At 34.4% G+C, this 18,290-nt stretch overlaps 2 protein-coding genes across 2 annotated transcripts; one reads left to right on the top strand and one right to left on the bottom strand.

The window, feature by feature from the left end:
• Positions 1 to 8,020: 8,020 nt before the first annotated feature.
• LOC107426332 (UDP-glucuronic acid decarboxylase 2) lies at positions 8,021 to 12,077 on the top strand. The gene is made up of 7 exons (XM_060811591.1): positions 8,021 to 8,918; positions 9,089 to 9,235; positions 9,876 to 9,955; positions 10,161 to 10,244; positions 10,385 to 10,459; positions 11,280 to 11,372; positions 11,506 to 12,077. Exons 1-7 carry the CDS (start codon positions 8,309 to 8,311, stop codon positions 11,722 to 11,724), a joined length of 1,308 nt encoding a protein of 435 aa, XP_060667574.1. The 5' UTR covers positions 8,021 to 8,308; the 3' UTR covers positions 11,725 to 12,077.
• A 1,118-nt stretch (positions 12,078 to 13,195) lies between these two features.
• On the bottom strand, positions 13,196 to 17,214 carry LOC107426333 (caffeoylshikimate esterase). The gene is made up of 8 exons (XM_016036475.4): positions 16,779 to 17,214; positions 16,562 to 16,652; positions 16,421 to 16,453; positions 14,505 to 14,651; positions 14,238 to 14,368; positions 14,003 to 14,140; positions 13,813 to 13,911; positions 13,196 to 13,700 (listed from the first exon to the last, which is right to left on the bottom strand). The coding sequence occupies exons 1-8, from the start codon at positions 16,797 to 16,799 to the stop codon at positions 13,293 to 13,295; spliced, it is 1,068 nt and encodes a 355-aa protein (XP_015891961.2). The 5' UTR covers positions 16,800 to 17,214; the 3' UTR covers positions 13,196 to 13,292.
• Positions 17,215 to 18,290: the final 1,076 nt, after the last annotated feature.

Raw genomic sequence — 18,290 nt, 5'->3', positions numbered from 1 at the left:
TGCGCTTTTACATGTTGCATATTTCTATAGATTCAGTTCGATTTTGGTATTCGAAATGATGGAAGTAAATTAATTTTTTATCAACCGAGCTCAAAATATTAGTGGGTAGTGCCTCAGGGCCTCATGTGATATGTTCACTAATTGGGCTTGAAGGAAAACTTTACAGCCCAATAAATAAGCGTCTCGGTGTTTCTAAATGCACCCATCAAAAAATTGTATAGGACAAAGATTTTTTATTTTATTTTATTTTATAAACCAAAATTTTATTAAACCAAGATGATATCGTTACTGATCATCATTATCGATGACGTTTCAAAAGATTAATAATTATCGAAAAGGTAAATGTTGTTAAACAATTGTTACCTATCTTTGTAGGGACTCCTAATATCTCATTTTTTAACAATTTCTAACACTTTCAATGCTATCACCCACCTTGACGGCTTGACCATACTCTACAGTATGCCCAAGAATTCTAAAATGTTTGGTTATGAAAGAAAAAAAAAAAAAAAAAATCCTTCTTCTCCTAGCCTTTGTAATTAATAAACAAGTACGTGGCATGTTATGATTAATGCTTCACCTTGACGGCTTGACCATACTCTAGAGAATGCCCAAGAATTCTAAAAAAGTTTGGTTATGAACAAAAAAATAAAATAAAAAGGAAAAAATCCTGCTTCTCCTAGCCTTTGCAATTAATAAACAAGTACGTGGCATGTCATGATTACTGTTCGAAAGATGAAAGAGTAAATAAGTTAGGTTTCAACAAGTCTTAACAAAAACGTCAATTTAGGACAAATTGGCGGAGAGAAATAAGTGGGGAATGTTGTCTACAAAAATTGAAGTGATTGTTGGAATCTATATTAAAGTTGGATTGGTGTTGGAAGGTTTTTTGACAGTGTACTTCGGAGAAAGTCAGTGTGGGAGGACGAAATTGGTAGAATGGAAGGAATATACCATTTTGGCTGGAAGGCCACTCCAATCTCCTTCATGTAGAAATCCACGTTAAGCAGACATACTCATATCATAGGTCAATTTTATTTCCTTTTTTTTATTTGTTTGTTTTTTACATGTATTGGTTTTTTGTGTTTGTTTTTCTGGTTATAAAAATGAAAGATGTTTAACGTTTCATTCTTTACTTCAAAGCCTGAGAGGATGGGATTCTGTTGGTCCCCGTCACTTTTTGTACAGACCCTTCTTTTTGGTGAAAAACAGAGACAGGGAGAGAAAGAGAGAGTTTGTAAAATGGAAGCTAAAGCTTGTAATTCAGGGAAATCCAAATTCATATATGATTTTCAAAAAACATTGTTACTAGTTGTAGTTAGAGAGCAGATAGAAAGGGGGGACCATAACTCACCGGCATTTTTTCCATAAAAATTTCTGGGAAGGATGATTATTTACAAGGCAGTAAATTTCTTTGGCTGCCGACGAAAAATGTTGCGACATTTCACACAATCTTTACATATAAAAAAAGTCAATTTAATTGAAACCCCCCCATCCCACCAACCCACAAAAAAATAAAAAAACAAAACAAAACAAAAATTATTCCATTGCGAACCTCCAACCAATTTTTTTAATTTTTTTATATAAAAGCCAAAATAAAGAAATCAATAAATCAGTAATCAAATCAAATATAAGTTCCCCTGACTAGAGAAAAAAATAATAATAATAATTCTATTTTCAATAATCATTATCACTTAACTAACATATTGGCACTTCATTGAAAGATTCTTCTTCTTCTTCTTCTTCTTCTTATTATTATTATTATATTGTTGTTGTTGTTGGACTGGTATCAAGATTTGTCATTTTCTTCTAATCAAAATAATAGCCTTAGCATAGTTCAAAATTTACAATAAATTTGAAATTTAAGCATATCCAGCACTATCATTTAATTTATCAATATATTTAAATTAAAGTTTAATCAAATTAAATTGCTTAATCATAATCTGTTCGGTGTAAAAAGCAAGACCTTTTTCTTTTTGTTCAAAAATTGTGTAGATAGCATTGCAAATTGCAATCAACTTTTGTTCGATCGTTAAGACAAAGAAAAATAATAATAAAAAATAACTTTATATAAAACTAAACTATTTATAATTATGGTCTAGTAATAAGAATATTCACATATTATCAAAAAAACAATAAGAAGAATATTCACAGGTGATTTGCTAAAAAGAAGAGCAATAAACAGTCAAGGCTGTGCCATAATTTCCAATTTTTCATCGCAATCTTCCTCTCAGAATTTTATCATGCACTTATTTCTTAAAATAATATTTAGCTGTATTTAAAAAAAAAAATGATTGCATTTTTTTAAAATCATTTATAATAAATTTTTTAATCATAATTATATTAAAATTAGGGATAATGTCATCAAAAGTCCTTAAACTATATTGTATGTGACAATTTTAATTCCTAAGTTATTTTTTGTGATAATTACATTCCTAAACTCTTTAAAACAATACACCATTATTCCAAATTCAAATTCCATATAAATAATTAACAAAATATATATATGTCTTTCATGTGCCAATTATATAAGGGCATTAAAGTCATCTTAACTTAGCAATCCTATGTATCTCTATTACCATCACAAATCATAAATATCAGTCGTAGATCATAAACTCTGCAACTTTTGATTTTGAAATTCATAACCATGGAGTAAAAAAAATTTTCAATTCTAAACATCTCATTAATTCAAAACATCTCATTAATTTACAAAATAAAAAAATTTCAAAACTAGTTTTATGCAACTTCGTTATATAAGGTTACAACAAGAAAATACAGATAACTCAATATTCAAGTCCAATTTAATTAACAAAAATAGATAAAAATAAATACATTAGATATCAAATTTAATTAATTCTCCCCGCAAACAAAATAAATAAATAAAATTTAATCCCTTTTTTTTAAGTCAAATATATATATTTTTAAATATATTATATTTCTCAAAATTAATATCCAATGCAATAAATTGCCTGTAAAAATAAAAAATAAAAAAAAAAAGATAAAATCTACCAATCCATTTCTTCTCTCTCCTAATAATTATCGTCCACCAAATATCAAGTTTTCAAATCAATTTTTCAAAATTCACAATATCCTCCCCATATGTACGCATATCTTTCCACCACCTGCTTCCAGCGATCTCATGGCATATGAAGTTGAAGTCGACTTGGAGCTTGAGTGTGTCCTAGGCTTTAGTAGCCCTTTTGTCTTTGATGAACTCTTTAGTGTATCGATGATCACGCTGGACAAGTAGCCATAATCAATATTTATCAAAAAGTATCCATAATCGTTGCAATATTGAAGGTTATACCCCCCAGAGCAATGGAGTTTGGCTTGATGAAAACTGAAAAGATGTTTCGAAAAGAACACATATATGGTTATTGAGTAGAAGTGATTTTTAGTGCCTTCATAAAATTGAAACATAAAAGATATGTGCATATTAAATATTTGAATAGAATTTAAATTTGAAACCAACGTTGTATTATTTTAAAAAGTTTAAAATTTTAATTATCACAAAAAATAATTTAAAGACTAAAATATCGCATTGCATATAGTTTAAGAACTTTTATAACATTACTCTTAAAATTATATTAATAAATTTTTATGGGTGATTTGAAAATTTGAGGGATAAGCGGTCCTTAATTTTTTTTTCCTTGGAAAATTAGATTCTCGCGGAATAGGTGGGTCCCAACTGTGGAGGACAGCCTTAAACGAGCTGTGGGCTTGCCATAATTTCGGCCGTACACAATTAGACCTAACCATTTCCATAGCCATTATCAATAGCCCAAGATTTAAGACACGGTTTTATTATTGTATCAGAGCGATGGAAAAAGAAAAAGGTACCGGTTTTAATATTATTTGGAAAAATATTATTATTGTTTTCGGTTTGGTGAAGAATCTGTAAAAAATTTCGGAAAAGATCGTGAGCAGAGTGTGTATGGCAGACTCGCCAATCATAGAGTTTGGTAGCCAATGTGGCATAAAACGTGAGAAACCGTTAATCGCCACGTGTCTGGAGGACGGTCAACGTTGCGTAAGAATCAATGCTCCTTCAACGTGCAAACCAAGTCCAGCCTTTGTGGGTCCCAAAACTTATATAATCAGAGGAATTGGGATCTCTGATCTCAATTCCTTTCCAATTCCCTTTATAAAAATTGCTTTTTTTTTTTTTGGTAAATTGTAAAAATTGCTTTTTAGCTATATTATTTACCCACATGTATAATACAGAAACCACTCATCTTTATTTTAAAATTATCAGTATTATTTTTTTGATTTTTAATGTGAAATATCATCATTATCATTGTTATTTTATTCGTAACAAACAAGAATAATATTTTAATTTGCTTTTTGCAACTTAAAAATCACTAGGTGAACATCAAGTCCTCCAGCATACCAATAAAAATTCCCAGGATTCCATATTTTAATAATCATATATATATATATATATATATTTCTCTTTTAACCTCCTCCTCCCACATGCTTTCCTGCTAGTGGATTTCAAGGAGCAAAAATCTGTCCTATTTATATGATGTTCAAACTCTCTGGACCCTCCGATCCCAGAAATTTCCATGAAAACATGAAATAAATATAAATACGCATCAATACAGCGCCAAAATGTGACAATCAATAAGGTGTGTACATAAAATGCAACTTTGAAAGTTTAATATGAAAATTTTTAATAAAGGAATTTTATTATTTCAAAAAATAATTAAGTAGTATGGTTTAAACATGGAGCGTTAGTTGAGCTAATTATATTATTTGGCAGTAAGTGGTAAAGTTATATATATATATATATATTTTTTTTTTTTTCACAAGCAAAATAATTTATCCTGAAGATTTCGGTGTATGGTTTGTTAATTTATCCCAGCAAAAGTACAAAATGAGTATTCAGTTGTTTAGCAGATGAAGATGTTAATTTCTACTCTATATTTAAAAGGAACGTTTTTTACATGGTAATTTATTTATTTATTTATTTTTGAGTTTGGTTAAAATCAAAATATAAACTTGCTTAAAATGACTGTTAAACCCCTGCCGTCAGTTAAAAATGAGGGGATGGTGTAAGGTCTTAATCGTCAGCTTATCTAAATGGAATGCGATTCTTTTTCCACGGGGAAGCACCAACAAGCCACTTATATCTGAATCATTTAAAAAAAAAAAAAAAAAGGGGGGGGGGATTAATATAAAGGTATATATAAAAGACTGCTTCGAAGTAGTCATTTCTTTACATTAACTTATATTTCATGTGCACCATATGCCTCGTCCTTCTCCAATGCTCACGTCCCATATCCATTAGTTTATTCATAAAATAAAATAAAAATATATATTTTATGTTAGATTATGATTCTATTGTTAGTTGTATTGAGTTTGTCAGAGTGAAACTGAAAAAAATAAAAAATTCAAAAATTCAAAAATCAAATCAGGTGTCCACATTCATCCAAAGCCAATGCCTATTTGCTTGGTTGCGTAATGGGATTTTTAGCCTTAAGGGAAAGGATAAGCCTCTGTTTTTTTGACTTTTTACTTTCTCTATTTGAAGGAAAATATAAGGAAATATACAAAATTAATTTAAAAAAAGATGGTGCAATGGAGGTAGAAGTACTGTGTGGTGGATGAAGTTAGGTTCATCAAAAAGGAAAAACAAAATTGAGCGTCCAAATCACTCAAAGTTGTTCTTTTCCCAACAAATTGCCTTTAAGTGGCATTAGGGCGATTTGTTGACCACTTGAGGGCGGTTTCAATTTGAGACGCCTTCACCTGGATTGGATTTTATGAGACAATAATTTGATTAGATGCCTCGTTGTTTCTTATATTTACAGATAACCCATTTCCCACGACTGTCCTTAATATATTGCTATAATACTCATTAAACGAGGTTTGATCTTAAATGACGTCAAGGCTCTAGTTAATAATTAACGAAAATTCAATAAACACTAATTAATTTGTTGTTTTACCTGTTATTGGACATTCGGGTCTGTGGAGTACATTTGAACTCTATGAATATTTCCCAGCGAACGGATATTAAAATTTTGAGTCTATATTGATTTATTGATTTAAAAGTAGCGCAAAATCTCGCTCATTCACAATCTTTCTAACAAATATATTGAAGTCTTTCCTTTTCTCATTAATTCAACTACTGCTCTAATGCTTATGATTAAACCTAGTCTCACAGCTTGATGATTGTGAAAATTACATCCCAAGTCCCCATCAAATTGCAATGAAATCATAAGGTCAGTGAGTGCAAATTATATGGTTTTGAGACCCTGTTATTTCGAATCTCTCTGCATCCTGTGTGCAATGATTGCGACCATTCAGCTGCATTATTGTACATTTATATGTATTACTTCCAATATGAATAGACATGCATTATTTGCTTGTTTATTCATTTTATATTTCCATAAGCGTTGGAAAATTGGATACAAAGACCTATTAACTATCGATATTATATATACATATATATAAATTTTTAGTATTGGTGATTCAGCATATATAGGTAGCAAATATCAATCACAGACACTATTATTATTTTTTCCCTGTTCATAATTGCTTGTCATCTCTTTTTGAAGTTATTATAGCATAAGATCTGCACAACAAATGAGAAAGCAGAGAAGGTAAATTTATGTTGTTGGCAATATTTGATGGTTTGAGGGTACAAATCACAAACGGGTCGTTTAAGATTTTCGAGGACAACACTGGAGTATCTCATTTATGATATTTTCACTAGGCATTTTCTTTTTTTAGACATCTAATGCTTTTACTTGGTAGAAAGTAAAAGGAAATACAATTTCTTCATTGGTTGTTAAATGAAAAAAAATATAAAGCTATTCAAAATTGCCTGAAAATGTTTTTCTCAACTATAATTTTGAGATAATAAAATTTTGAATTTTGTATCCAAAATGCATGATATATTCCAAAATACATGTTGGCAAAAATGTATACTCCTTTAGAAATTTTATACTAAATATGGATTTGCTGTATTGATAAGACTTTTATTTTATAAAAATATAGGTAAAGGGATAAAAATGTATCAAGGCGTCCTTATCTATTGTTTTATCCAATATAATTTTTATTTTATTTTAAAATTAGATAAAATTTTGTAACCATTTACAAATTCTATGTTTTTACTTGACATGCAAGAGTTCCCAAACAAAAGAAACGGTTAAAAATTAATACATATTGAAGTTACCTTCCCCTGTACACTAGAACTAGAATCATGATTGTTAAGAACACAACTACTGCATCTGCATATACCTTTTCCCGTTGCCCTGTTTTTTACATATTAACTTATTATTATTATTACTGTTATTATTATCCGGCAGAGCAATCCAAAAAATGGACAAAAGTATATAAAAAAGGGGGAAAAATACAATATATTCACTTTCCCTTGAAGTCTGAAATTACACAAATGGTAGTCGCAATCTTTAATTATAAGCTAATTATTTTTACAAAATCTGGAAAATAATTATCATAAATAGTAAGTATCATTGCTTTTTGGTAACAAATTCAACGACAATGCCATCCCATTCCAATCTTCATTAATTAAGCCTTAGGTAATTGAATGGTAATCCTCCACTGACTTGGCCACGGATACCAATTAACCTTTACCAATTACAAAATTTTCAAGACGGTAGAGTTTTTTCAAATCTTGTTCAATTACTTAAGTAATGTAGATATTTTGTTTTTGGCAAAATGAGGTCGACCTTAAGAGCCTATGTTGGGACCGCGTCGAGAGCCCATACAAAAAAAAAAAAAATTGACTTGGCCACGACGCAATAACTAGTCAAATTAGCCAACTGTGTGATTAGAAAAGTTTTTTAATCCCACCACCGTCCCCAGCGAAGCAAGTTTTAGTGAAATAGATTATTAATTATTAAAATGAATTAACCAAAGCCAAGTCACAAAGAGTTTGGAATTTTAAAATCCAAAACAAATGACAAACCGTTTACTTTTCAAATAGAAAATCCTAAAGACGATCAGGCAATTACGCAATAAACTCCAGAACCTGACCCTATTTGGCAGCCCTTCATATTTAAAATACCAATTATACCACCAAAAAAAGAAAAACAGAGTAACCCCGTACACAGCGTTTTCGCGTCGGGGAGAGTGAGTCCCGGCGAGTTCAACTTTAACTCACTGACACGTTTCCCCTATATATATATAACACTCGCAAAAGCAAAAAACACATACATAACTTTCTCCTATTTGTTTATTGTTCTCTCGAATCGAACCCAGAAGGCTGTATTGAAATACCCAGTCGCGGTCTCGCACGGTCTCCGTCTTTGGATCAAAAAAGGGGATCGTCAAAGAAGAGAAAGTTATGGGTTCGGAGCTGATTTTCAGAGGGCACGAGGCCCAACCAATGGCCGATAGTTACTCGCCTAAGCCGCTGAAACCGTGGTTCTACGTGGCACGACCGATTCGCTATATTCTCCGCGAACAGCGCCTCGTTTTCGTCCTTGTCGGCATTGCTATTGCCACCGTCGGTTTCACTTTCTTCCCCACCTCTCGCACGTCGCACGGCAACGGTTACGTGTCGATCCCGAATACCTTCGTGGAGCACGACCTAGCCCACTACTCCCAGAGGCCCTTGTACCAGCAGGGGGTCGGGTTAAAGACGTGGAATTCGGGTGGGAAGATTCCTCTCGGGTTGAAAAGGAAGGGGCTCCGGATCGTGGTCACCGGCGGTGCGGGGTTCGTGGGGTCGCACCTGGTGGACCGTCTGATCGAGCGAGGGGACAGTGTGATTGTTGTGGATAACTTCTTCACGGGAAGGAAAGAGAACGTTATGCACCATTTTGGAAACCCCAGGTTCGAGCTTATCCGCCACGACGTCGTTGAGCCTCTGCTCCTCGAGGTCGACCAGATCTACCATCTCGCCTGCCCTGCGTCCCCAGTCCACTACAAATTCAACCCCGTCAAGACTATTATATCCTTTAAATCAACTAATTATTTGTTTCCTTCATGATATATTCTCTGTGTGTGTGATTTTTTAAGTGTCAAAATTGAATTTCTTTTTTTTTTTTTTTTTTTTAGTTTTGAAATTGAAATGGTATTTCTTGGTTAGTCCTTAATTTTTGTTTTTCGGTGGAGCTGCACAAGACAAATGTGGTGGGAACACTGAACATGCTTGGGCTGGCAAAGAGAGTCGGCGCACGATTTTTGCTAACCAGCACCAGTGAGGTGTACGGTGATCCTCTACAGCATCCTCAGGTGGAAACTTACTGGGGAAACGTCAATCCCATTGGTGCGTCTCAGATTTCTTCTCTATCCCTTTATCTCCGTTTTGTGTCTGTTCTGTTTTTTCTCCTTAATCTACGGCGAACGGAATCTGAGATTCGCAAAAGCGTGTGTGGCCGTTTTGGATACTCCTATTGAAGACGGCGCACGTTAGTGGTGTTAGGTATCTCACTGGTCTAACTTGCGCGAGGGCTGCCTGTATTTCGTACGAAGCTCGGGGACACGTGTTCGTGTTGAAGGAGTCGAACCACGTGGACCATGGTGGTGGGATCCATGATGGCAACTTCCTTAGATCTGTCGGATTATCACGGTCAACGAGGAGTCCGTGATCTTCGGGTCCACCGATCTGACGGTTCACACACTTCATGCTTTTCCACAAGAGCGGCAAATGCACGTCTCATTTGCACCTCATCATAGTAAATAACCTCTAGCAATTTGTTTTAGTTTTCAAAAAAATAACGGAGCGGTAACAAGCCAGGAAAAAATTAGTTTAAGTGGAGGTCATTTTTGTAAATTTAGGACAGAATTGGAGGGTTGGGGCGGGGTTGATATGCGTGTCGGATTTAGCGTGGTGTCTAGTTCTGACAGACAGAGGAGTACTCGTCGGTTATCTGACAAGAGTGGTTGTGTGTCTGAATCTATGACAGGTGTCCGAAGCTGTTACGACGAGGGAAAACGTACGGCCGAAACGTTGACCATGGATTATCACAGAGGTGCTGGAGTTGAGGTTAGTGTTTTAGTCTAATTTTTATTTCTTTAATTTAAATTTTTTTGAAATGCCGGTTTTAGACATGGGTTAGGTGTTGACACATTTATTTTGGGTCCTACTTCGATTTTGATTTTTTCTTTTTTTTTTTTGTTTTGTTTTGTTTTGTTTTGTTTTTGTTTGGATTTTCTGACTAATTATTTGTTTGTGACTGATATTGTTGCAGGTTAGAATAGCTAGGATTTTTAACACTTATGGACCAAGGATGTGCATAGACGATGGTCGTGTTGTTAGTAATTTTGTTGCCCAGGTATATTACTCAGCATTTATAATTTATGTAACAATATCTTTTTTATGTGGAAATACGAGGTGTTTGATTTAGATGGTTGATTAAAACTTTGTGGTTTTATCCCAAAAAAAAAAAAATGATACTTAGTGGTAATGATGCAGGCATTAAGGAAACAGCCTCTCACTGTTTATGGAGATGGAAAGCAAACAAGGAGTTTCCAATATGTCTCTGATCTGGCAAGTGTTATAAATTTATATTCTTAATCTCTCTCTCTTTTTAATTCAAAAAGATGGAATAATAATTTAGTGCTTCTCTGGTTTGACTGCCATGGTGCATATACAGGCTCAAATACTTTATTTCTTCTTTCTATTTTCTTTTTTATTTTAATTGTTTTATATCTGGTTAATGGGAATTGTGAATTTAAAAACTGCTAGTCTGGAGAGTAAGATTTGGATTGGCTGTTGGAAGAAAATTAATGACAACACAGAGTTGAATATTATTCTTCCCCATGTGCATGGCTGTGCACACTTTTAAAATAAGATTTCAGACTTTTCTTTGCAGCCCTGGGGTAGGTGTGAGGAGTGGTAAAATGAATACACCTCCTTTTTTCCCTTCAATGTTGAGCCATGTTAAAGAGAGTATTTATTAAGAGTATTGTCAATTGAAAGGGTCAAGACGGGCCAGGTCAGGAATGGAGCTTTTGGTTGGTAGTCACTCCCATGATTTGGTTTGCACTTAAAGTCTTGTAGGCAATGAGTGTCTTTTTCAGTAATTTATGTAAAAAGCCTTGGAATATGTCTGATGAGCCGTTGAAGATAGTAAATGGTGGCTTTAATGGGATGTGATTGGTGGGGAGGAGCAGATGGCTTGTGATTATTGCTGTGCTTTCCCATTTTGGTTACCTTGTTTATAACGTTTCCATTAACACAGTTTCCAGTTAGGAATGAAATTGTTAAAATAAAAAATGAATTAGTAATTGTTAACTTTGATGCTTTTGTTGTGATTAGTGGCACAAGGTTACTAAAATTTTAGTGGGTTTGCGTGTATGGCCAATAGGTGGAGGGTCTGATACGCCTGATGGAAGGAGAACATGTTGGACCTTTCAATCTTGGAAATCCGGGTGAATTCACTATGCTTGAACTTGCCAAGGTAATAGAGAAGTTGCTGGTTTATGAATTTTCTTTGAATTCAATTTCTTGTTTTTGTTTTTGGTTCGGGAACAAAAGGCATAAGAATAAACTGTTTGTTTAAGAAATCTGACGGCTGTATATTGTTAATGCAGGTGGTCCAGGAATCAATCGACCCAGATGCAAAGATCGAGTACAGGCCAAACACAGAGGATGACCCACACAAGCGGAAGCCCGATATCACAAAGGCTAAAGAACAACTGGGTTGGGAACCCAAGGTCTCTCTACGCAAGGGACTGCCACTTATGGTCAAAGACTTCAGGCAAAGGATTTTTGGTGACCACAAGGAAGGTGGGGCTACAACTACCATATAAGTAAAACTCGCCCATAAAGTTGCCGTAAAATTTTTATACTGTTTTAGAGTTGGAAAAATGGGGAAGCAAATTGTTTGGGCGCTAGAAAAACTTAAAAAAACAATACACAGTCTATTTCCCTACCCGGAAAACAAATACAAAAAGTAGTAGCAGCAGCAGCAACTTCCATCAGAAATAGCAAAGCAGCAGCATTTGGTTCTCTATGGGATTTAGATGTGAAGGAGTCCCCTTATGGTATTTGTTTCATGTGCTTCTTCTCTCTGTAATTTGTGTACCCTCCATTAAGGTTTTTATTAGACAGTGAGTCTTGTGATCCTAAAATTTATTACTTCCACATTATTTTTGATTTTTCATGCGATTGATCTGATGTTTGCCTGTTTCCAACTGTTATGTTGGATTGTGGACAATGAGGTGAATGGGGTGGTAAACACTGTCGTGGGAAGGTGAAGTAGTTGTAGAATGGGAAAGGAATAGAAAGAAATTGAAATGTTGAATTAGATACTTGCAATTGGTGCGAATGTCCAATCGCATTTTATTTTTGTGGGTAATAATGGATCTAATCAAATAAAATGTCGAGCATAAGACACAAGACTAGAAGCATAAAGAGTAATCTAAGCTGAATATAATATGATAATACACCTAAATCGGTTAATAAACACAATTTGATTTCAACCTTTAATTGTGCAATTACCTGTTGGCTAATTTGGCAAATTCCGAAAGGAAAAAGGCAAAGACTTGGGTGGAGGAGCATGTGGATCTTGGTACATAAAGCTTCTTTTTCAATCAAAAGGTTTCCATGAAGAAGATTTCAACAGTACATGCTTTAACTTGATTCAAGATGAGTCTTTTAACCTAAGAAGATTCGTATAAACCATTTCATCCCTCGCTGTGCTTTTAAATGTGAGTAGATATTCCACAGGACTTTTTTTTTTTTTGGTTGTTTAATCGAATACAAAGCTTGCCTTTTTCCCTGCCTCTTTTGACGGAAAAGGGCAATAAAGTTAGATCTTGATGAAGTGGAAAAGAGATGGGGATGTGACTAAGCAGCCACCATTCAATGCCAACTAATTTCGCGACAAGATCATAAAAAGCTCCTCTAAAGCTTCCCTTTCTTTCCATTTATAATGAATTGGTTTTAATCCGCGAAACTCTGTTATCACGGTTTCAAAAAAGCCGTTTATTCTATTTGACAAAAAATAACCGATGTAAAGTTTATTTGTTTATTTTTATTTTTATTTTTTTGTTTTTCATAAATGATAAGCCGGGATATGGTAGTAGGTGTTTGTCTATTAAGCAGCGAGTAGTGGTCATAGAAATTGTCCTCTGTTATCACTTTCCTTCCTAATATCCATTAGGAATTAGATTACTTATTGAATTGATTAATTGAAGTTTGATTAAAATCTTACAAAACCCAATTTCCATAACTTATTCTTCTCCATCATTAATAGCTTTTCTAACGAAATGCAATTCGTCCATAAACAAGAGTTGATTCTTTATTCCATTTCCTTTAGTTACACTGTTATGTTACATTTACCATTTTGCCGCGCTAATCTCCTACTCGATAGCGCCTACATAGCCGAGTGATGTTGCAAACGGCGTCCTCTCAGTCCACAAAAATAGCTGCCATGAGACGGCGTTCTCCGCCGAGGCTGCTGCTGCTGCTGCTGATGCTGTCCGGTTATCATTGCAGCTGATGCTGTCGGAGCGAGTTCCAATCCGCCATTGCCGAAAGCGTGGATTTTTTCAACGACAATATCCCTGTCATTACCAGTGCGCTTGTCCAGCCAAGCTATGATATCTGAGAATACAATTTCGACGTTCGCGTCGGGCTCTCCTGAAGTTAAACCATGCCACATTCCGGGATACAATTTGATGGTCTTGTCTGCGCTGCTAGCTTTCTCATATAATGCTCTGCTCACTTCTGGGTCTGTTACCGTGTCTGCCTCCCCATGCAATACAAAGAATGGCAGAGTCACCTGTCCAAACACAATTCCACCCAAACCCAAAACCGACCAATTTAACTGATTGATCATAAAAAAGCAGGTTTGGTTTATTTATTAATCCATAGGTCGTTGAGCTAGAATTAACCTCATTTAAACTCTCTTCAAGGCTCATGCTAGTTCTGAGCATTTCCAATGCTGTTTTCAGCCTTGGCTTGTCTTGGTAGATTAGCTTGTTGTTCCTTATCTGCATATCCAAATATATTAATCTAATCTACCCTATCTGTTTACATACTGATATATTCTTGCAAATATGATAAGAATGTAACTAATTTGACCTCTTCGCGCTTTACATGGTCTTTGAAAGCTGCATCTATGACATCCTTGGTGGGAACTATCTTCCATCTTGGTATTATGTCTTCCACTCTGGTTAGTAGATTCACAACCAAAGGGTGTGGCTTTACCTTCTCTGATATCTAACAATATAAACACATTTTTTTCCTTTTTTAATCTTGGATGGTAAAAAATTGAATATTTTTCATGGTAAAAAATTACATGGAAGATGCTAATGACCTTGCACATAGGAGCAACAAGAACAGCACCATTCCAAAAGAGAGGGTCCTTTTTGTGAAGTAATAAGCCCACCGCACCTCCCATGGATTCTCCATACAAGAACCTAAACTTGTCCCTGTACTCTTCCTTTACTGGGATGCCACGGTAAAAATAGAATAAAAATAAATAAATAAATAATCACCATTTTAGAGGGTGTTTATGATCATGAAAAGTTCAAAGGAATAGAGAGAGAGAGGTTGATAAGGACTGGGATATATTGATGCATACCACAAATGGACTTGAAAAACTCATTACAATCATTAACGATGTTTTCGAACTTCTTAATGTAACAACGGGCCCCTCTTGATCGTCCATGGCCTTCATAATCAATACCGAACACGGCATATCCCGCACGAGCTAGTCTAATCCCACATCCTGCAAAATTATAATGCACTATCAATTTGACTAGTTCAATTAAACACAATCCACCTACCCAACCAACCAACCAACCAACCCACCAACCAACTCATCCCCAACAAAGACTAAATGCCTTTTTTATGTTTAATGTGCTGATAGCAACGTTCTTATCTTGGCGCATAATCTTGGTTTAGTGTCTAATAATTGCTTGTCTGTCAACCAAAACCAAACCCCCAGAAGACCCACCTTCGTTTTTTCCCTTCTGAGAATGGTCCACATAATCAAACAGTTTTTTCATCTTTAAGAAGTTTGGAAAAAGGGAGAGATATAAGGTGCCTAAATGAAAGTTCCAGACTGGTTTTTGTGTGTGACATTTTTTTTTTTAGTGTGTGTGTGTGTGTGGTGAATAAGCTGCATTCATTGCGACAAAAGAGGATCCCAAAACTGGGATTACAAACAAGAGGGGAAACAATCACCCTCAGATGAAATAACTGAAAAAACGGAGGGAGGCATAGCCTCAACAGCAGGATTCAAAACAAAATAAAAAACTTTCTGGTGCAGGGCTAGCTTTGATAATAAGTCAGCACTTTTTGTTAGTCCCGAGAGACCCATGACGAATGACAAATAATAATGGTGTAAGCTATCACACCACAGATTTAATAAGAAAAAAGAAAAAAAAGCAAAAAGAAAAAACCAGATATGGACCACCTTTGAGATTTCCTTTTCTTTTCCTTTTACAGGAAAAAATTAGAAGTGAGAAAAACCTTTTAGCAAGTCATGCCCCAGCTAGAATTAAAGAATATCAAGACAGATAAAGCATGTTCAAAATAATAATTGTCATTTTATATTCTGTAATCTTATTCTTTTGATCAGTTGTATTATCTTTTCCATCAAACATAGAGACCCTTTTACAACTTAAAGAGAAGTAGTTAGGTATAAGAGCAAGGCTGTAAAATTTTTGGTTTTAACTGAAACCCTGGTAAGAGAGAATGAAGAAGAAGAAAGTAGTGTCGAAGTATACAATTTAAGGCAACCAATAAATAAGCATTTTGGCAAATTCACGAATATAGTGGACCCCTATAAGAGTCATACTTTGATACACCTACTCGGTAAGATATCATTGGACTTTTGATGCGATCCTGTCACCCGTCAATATTAATTCATATTCTTTATATGACCAAATTGCAATTACAACTCAGCCAAATAGATTATGGCACACAAAACAAACGAATTGGCTTAGCTGTTGTTACGTGATGATGAGCTCTTGCTTCATAATTTTAAGTGTTTTTTATTATTTTTTTAAGCATATATGTATATGAAACGCTTAACTAATTCCTATGAGCCGAGCTAAGTTACAAATTTTCATCTGTTAAAAAGAAAAAAAAAAAAAAAAAGCAATTATCCTTCTTATGGATAGTTTTTTCATTCACTATCTATAATCATGTAAGAAAATCATATACTTTTGTGTTTCTCATATATCTTTTTTACTATGCAAGAATAAATAAAAAATGAAGATAACACAATTAATTTTTTCTTTCCTTACATTAATATGTGTATATATATATATGTATATAGGTTAGGAAGATAATAGACTTTTTCAGTTTGTTTTTCTACAGATTTGATTCTGAAACATGGGATTATGTTTGATCAAAGATAGATGAGAAATAATTGGACCCATTAAAAACGATGATTTTTACACATGGGAATCTAAAGGACGAAGAAATATAATAAAAGATAAAAAGAAAAAGAATAATAAAATATGGAAGAAAGCTAAAAATATTTATTACCTCTCATGAATCCACTGCATTCCATGCCATACCCTGTCACCCCATAATGAATGCGAATTTAATACCACACCCAGCACTTAGTGGTAGAGAGAGAAACAGAGACAAAAACAGTGTGTGTGAGAGAGAGAAAAAACAGAGTACCATGGCAGAGGAAAACAAGAGCTTTCGGAGAAGAAAACGGCGACCATTTACAAGTAAAAAGCTGCACTCCTCTTGAATTCCTTATGTATTCCTTTTCAACATTCAAAATACAATTCCCATGATAGAAAACGAACAGCATATCCAACATAAAAATTTGAAGGAAAAAAAAAGAAAAGAAGAAGAACAAGTACAAAAGGAAATCGTATAGAGAGCTTACTTCTTCATATTCAACCTCCATGTTGATGCAAAGAGAGACAAAGAAAAACGAACTAGGATACCAGATCAACTACACCATGGTTGTCATTCAAACCGAGAGATCTTTCATAAGACCCCAAAAAATAAAAAAAACAAAAAAAAAACAATGATTTTTGTATGAAGGCAGGTGATGGTATTTGATATGTAGGATCAAAGAGCGAAAACCTCTGCGGCATACATGCCCAGCAACCTTTTCTAAAAGATAATGGCGATTGGCAAAGTGAATAAAGGACACATGAACAGAGAGAAGGAGTGAGGTTTATCTTTTTGTATGGGTTTGGACACTTTTTGGGATTGAAAAAGTTCCAAAAATAATTAGGTAGTGTGGGAAGGTGCTAATCCGTATGGCAGGGAAGTTCTGTAATTGTGATCCTCTTTCGGCCCCCACTCCTCTGTTCACATCACAAATGCCAACAATATAATTTGTTGAATTATAATAATAATGTGTGTGTGTGTGCGTGTATATATATATATATATATATATCCAGGTGACGTGAGTGTCATCTATACTATCCCATACGTACATTCCCAAGGTAGTATTTGCAACGTGTCATCTCGTGAGCTTGATTGATTTGTAATATAATATTTGTTGGAAAAACCAATCAATAAACCAGAAACAGAAAAAGATAGCCAAGCCAGTCTTTCCACATTATACATGTCCTATTGGACCGAGAGTTGTGTATCAAACTTTAAACCAAAGGCGTTGGGTTTGATCCAAAAACATCAAATATTTGATAATCTTTTTTTTTTTTTTTTCTCTAAGTTAATGTTAACTCTTGACAAGGTCATAACCATGGTGGTGGAAAAAAGGGTTAAACTTTTTTTTAGTTTCTAGTTGTGTAGATTGTTGATGGTCATTATAGCTATGAATTAGTACTCTAGGTTTCATCTCATATACGTAATGGGAAATTTATTAGTCAACCACCAAAGTACGGACATCTTAATATCATTTCCATGTAGTTTCTGTCAAGCAAGTTATCTTTGTATCTACCAACACTATAGAAATCTTCACCTGCCAACACTACCATCTTCGTTATTGTTAACAAATTGACCACAAACCTCTCCTACTACAAGTTTCACTTTGGTGGACTAACTCTCCCAATTCTTTGCGGTACCGCCCACCATTTTTATCGTTGACAAGTCCCTTTTTGGAAACAAAATAAAGATGTTATATATGTTTTTATTATTAAAACAAATCGGTAACAAAATCGCTCTGTTTGAGTATATTAAATTAGTATGAGGTGGTGAGAGCCTGAGGGTGCACAGTTGGGAGGATATGTTGAGGGTATTCTCACCGGTCACCATTAAGGGTTTGGATTCGAAAACCCCACCCTTTGTATTCTTGGAAGTTAGACACTATGAATCACTCAACTCTGCTACATAACTCAGTTATTCTGTTCAATAGTCTTTTAGGTAGTGGTTTATATAATGCACATTTATTTTGACTGTTTTTCTTTATGATATTTGTTCCAAA

Source organism: Ziziphus jujuba, chromosome 9 (assembly GCF_031755915.1).
Source record: "Ziziphus jujuba cultivar Dongzao chromosome 9, ASM3175591v1".
Taxonomy (NCBI): domain Eukaryota; kingdom Viridiplantae; phylum Streptophyta; class Magnoliopsida; order Rosales; family Rhamnaceae; genus Ziziphus; species Ziziphus jujuba.
Note: the sequence above shows the minus strand (reverse complement) of the source record. Positions and strands in the feature narration are given on the sequence as shown.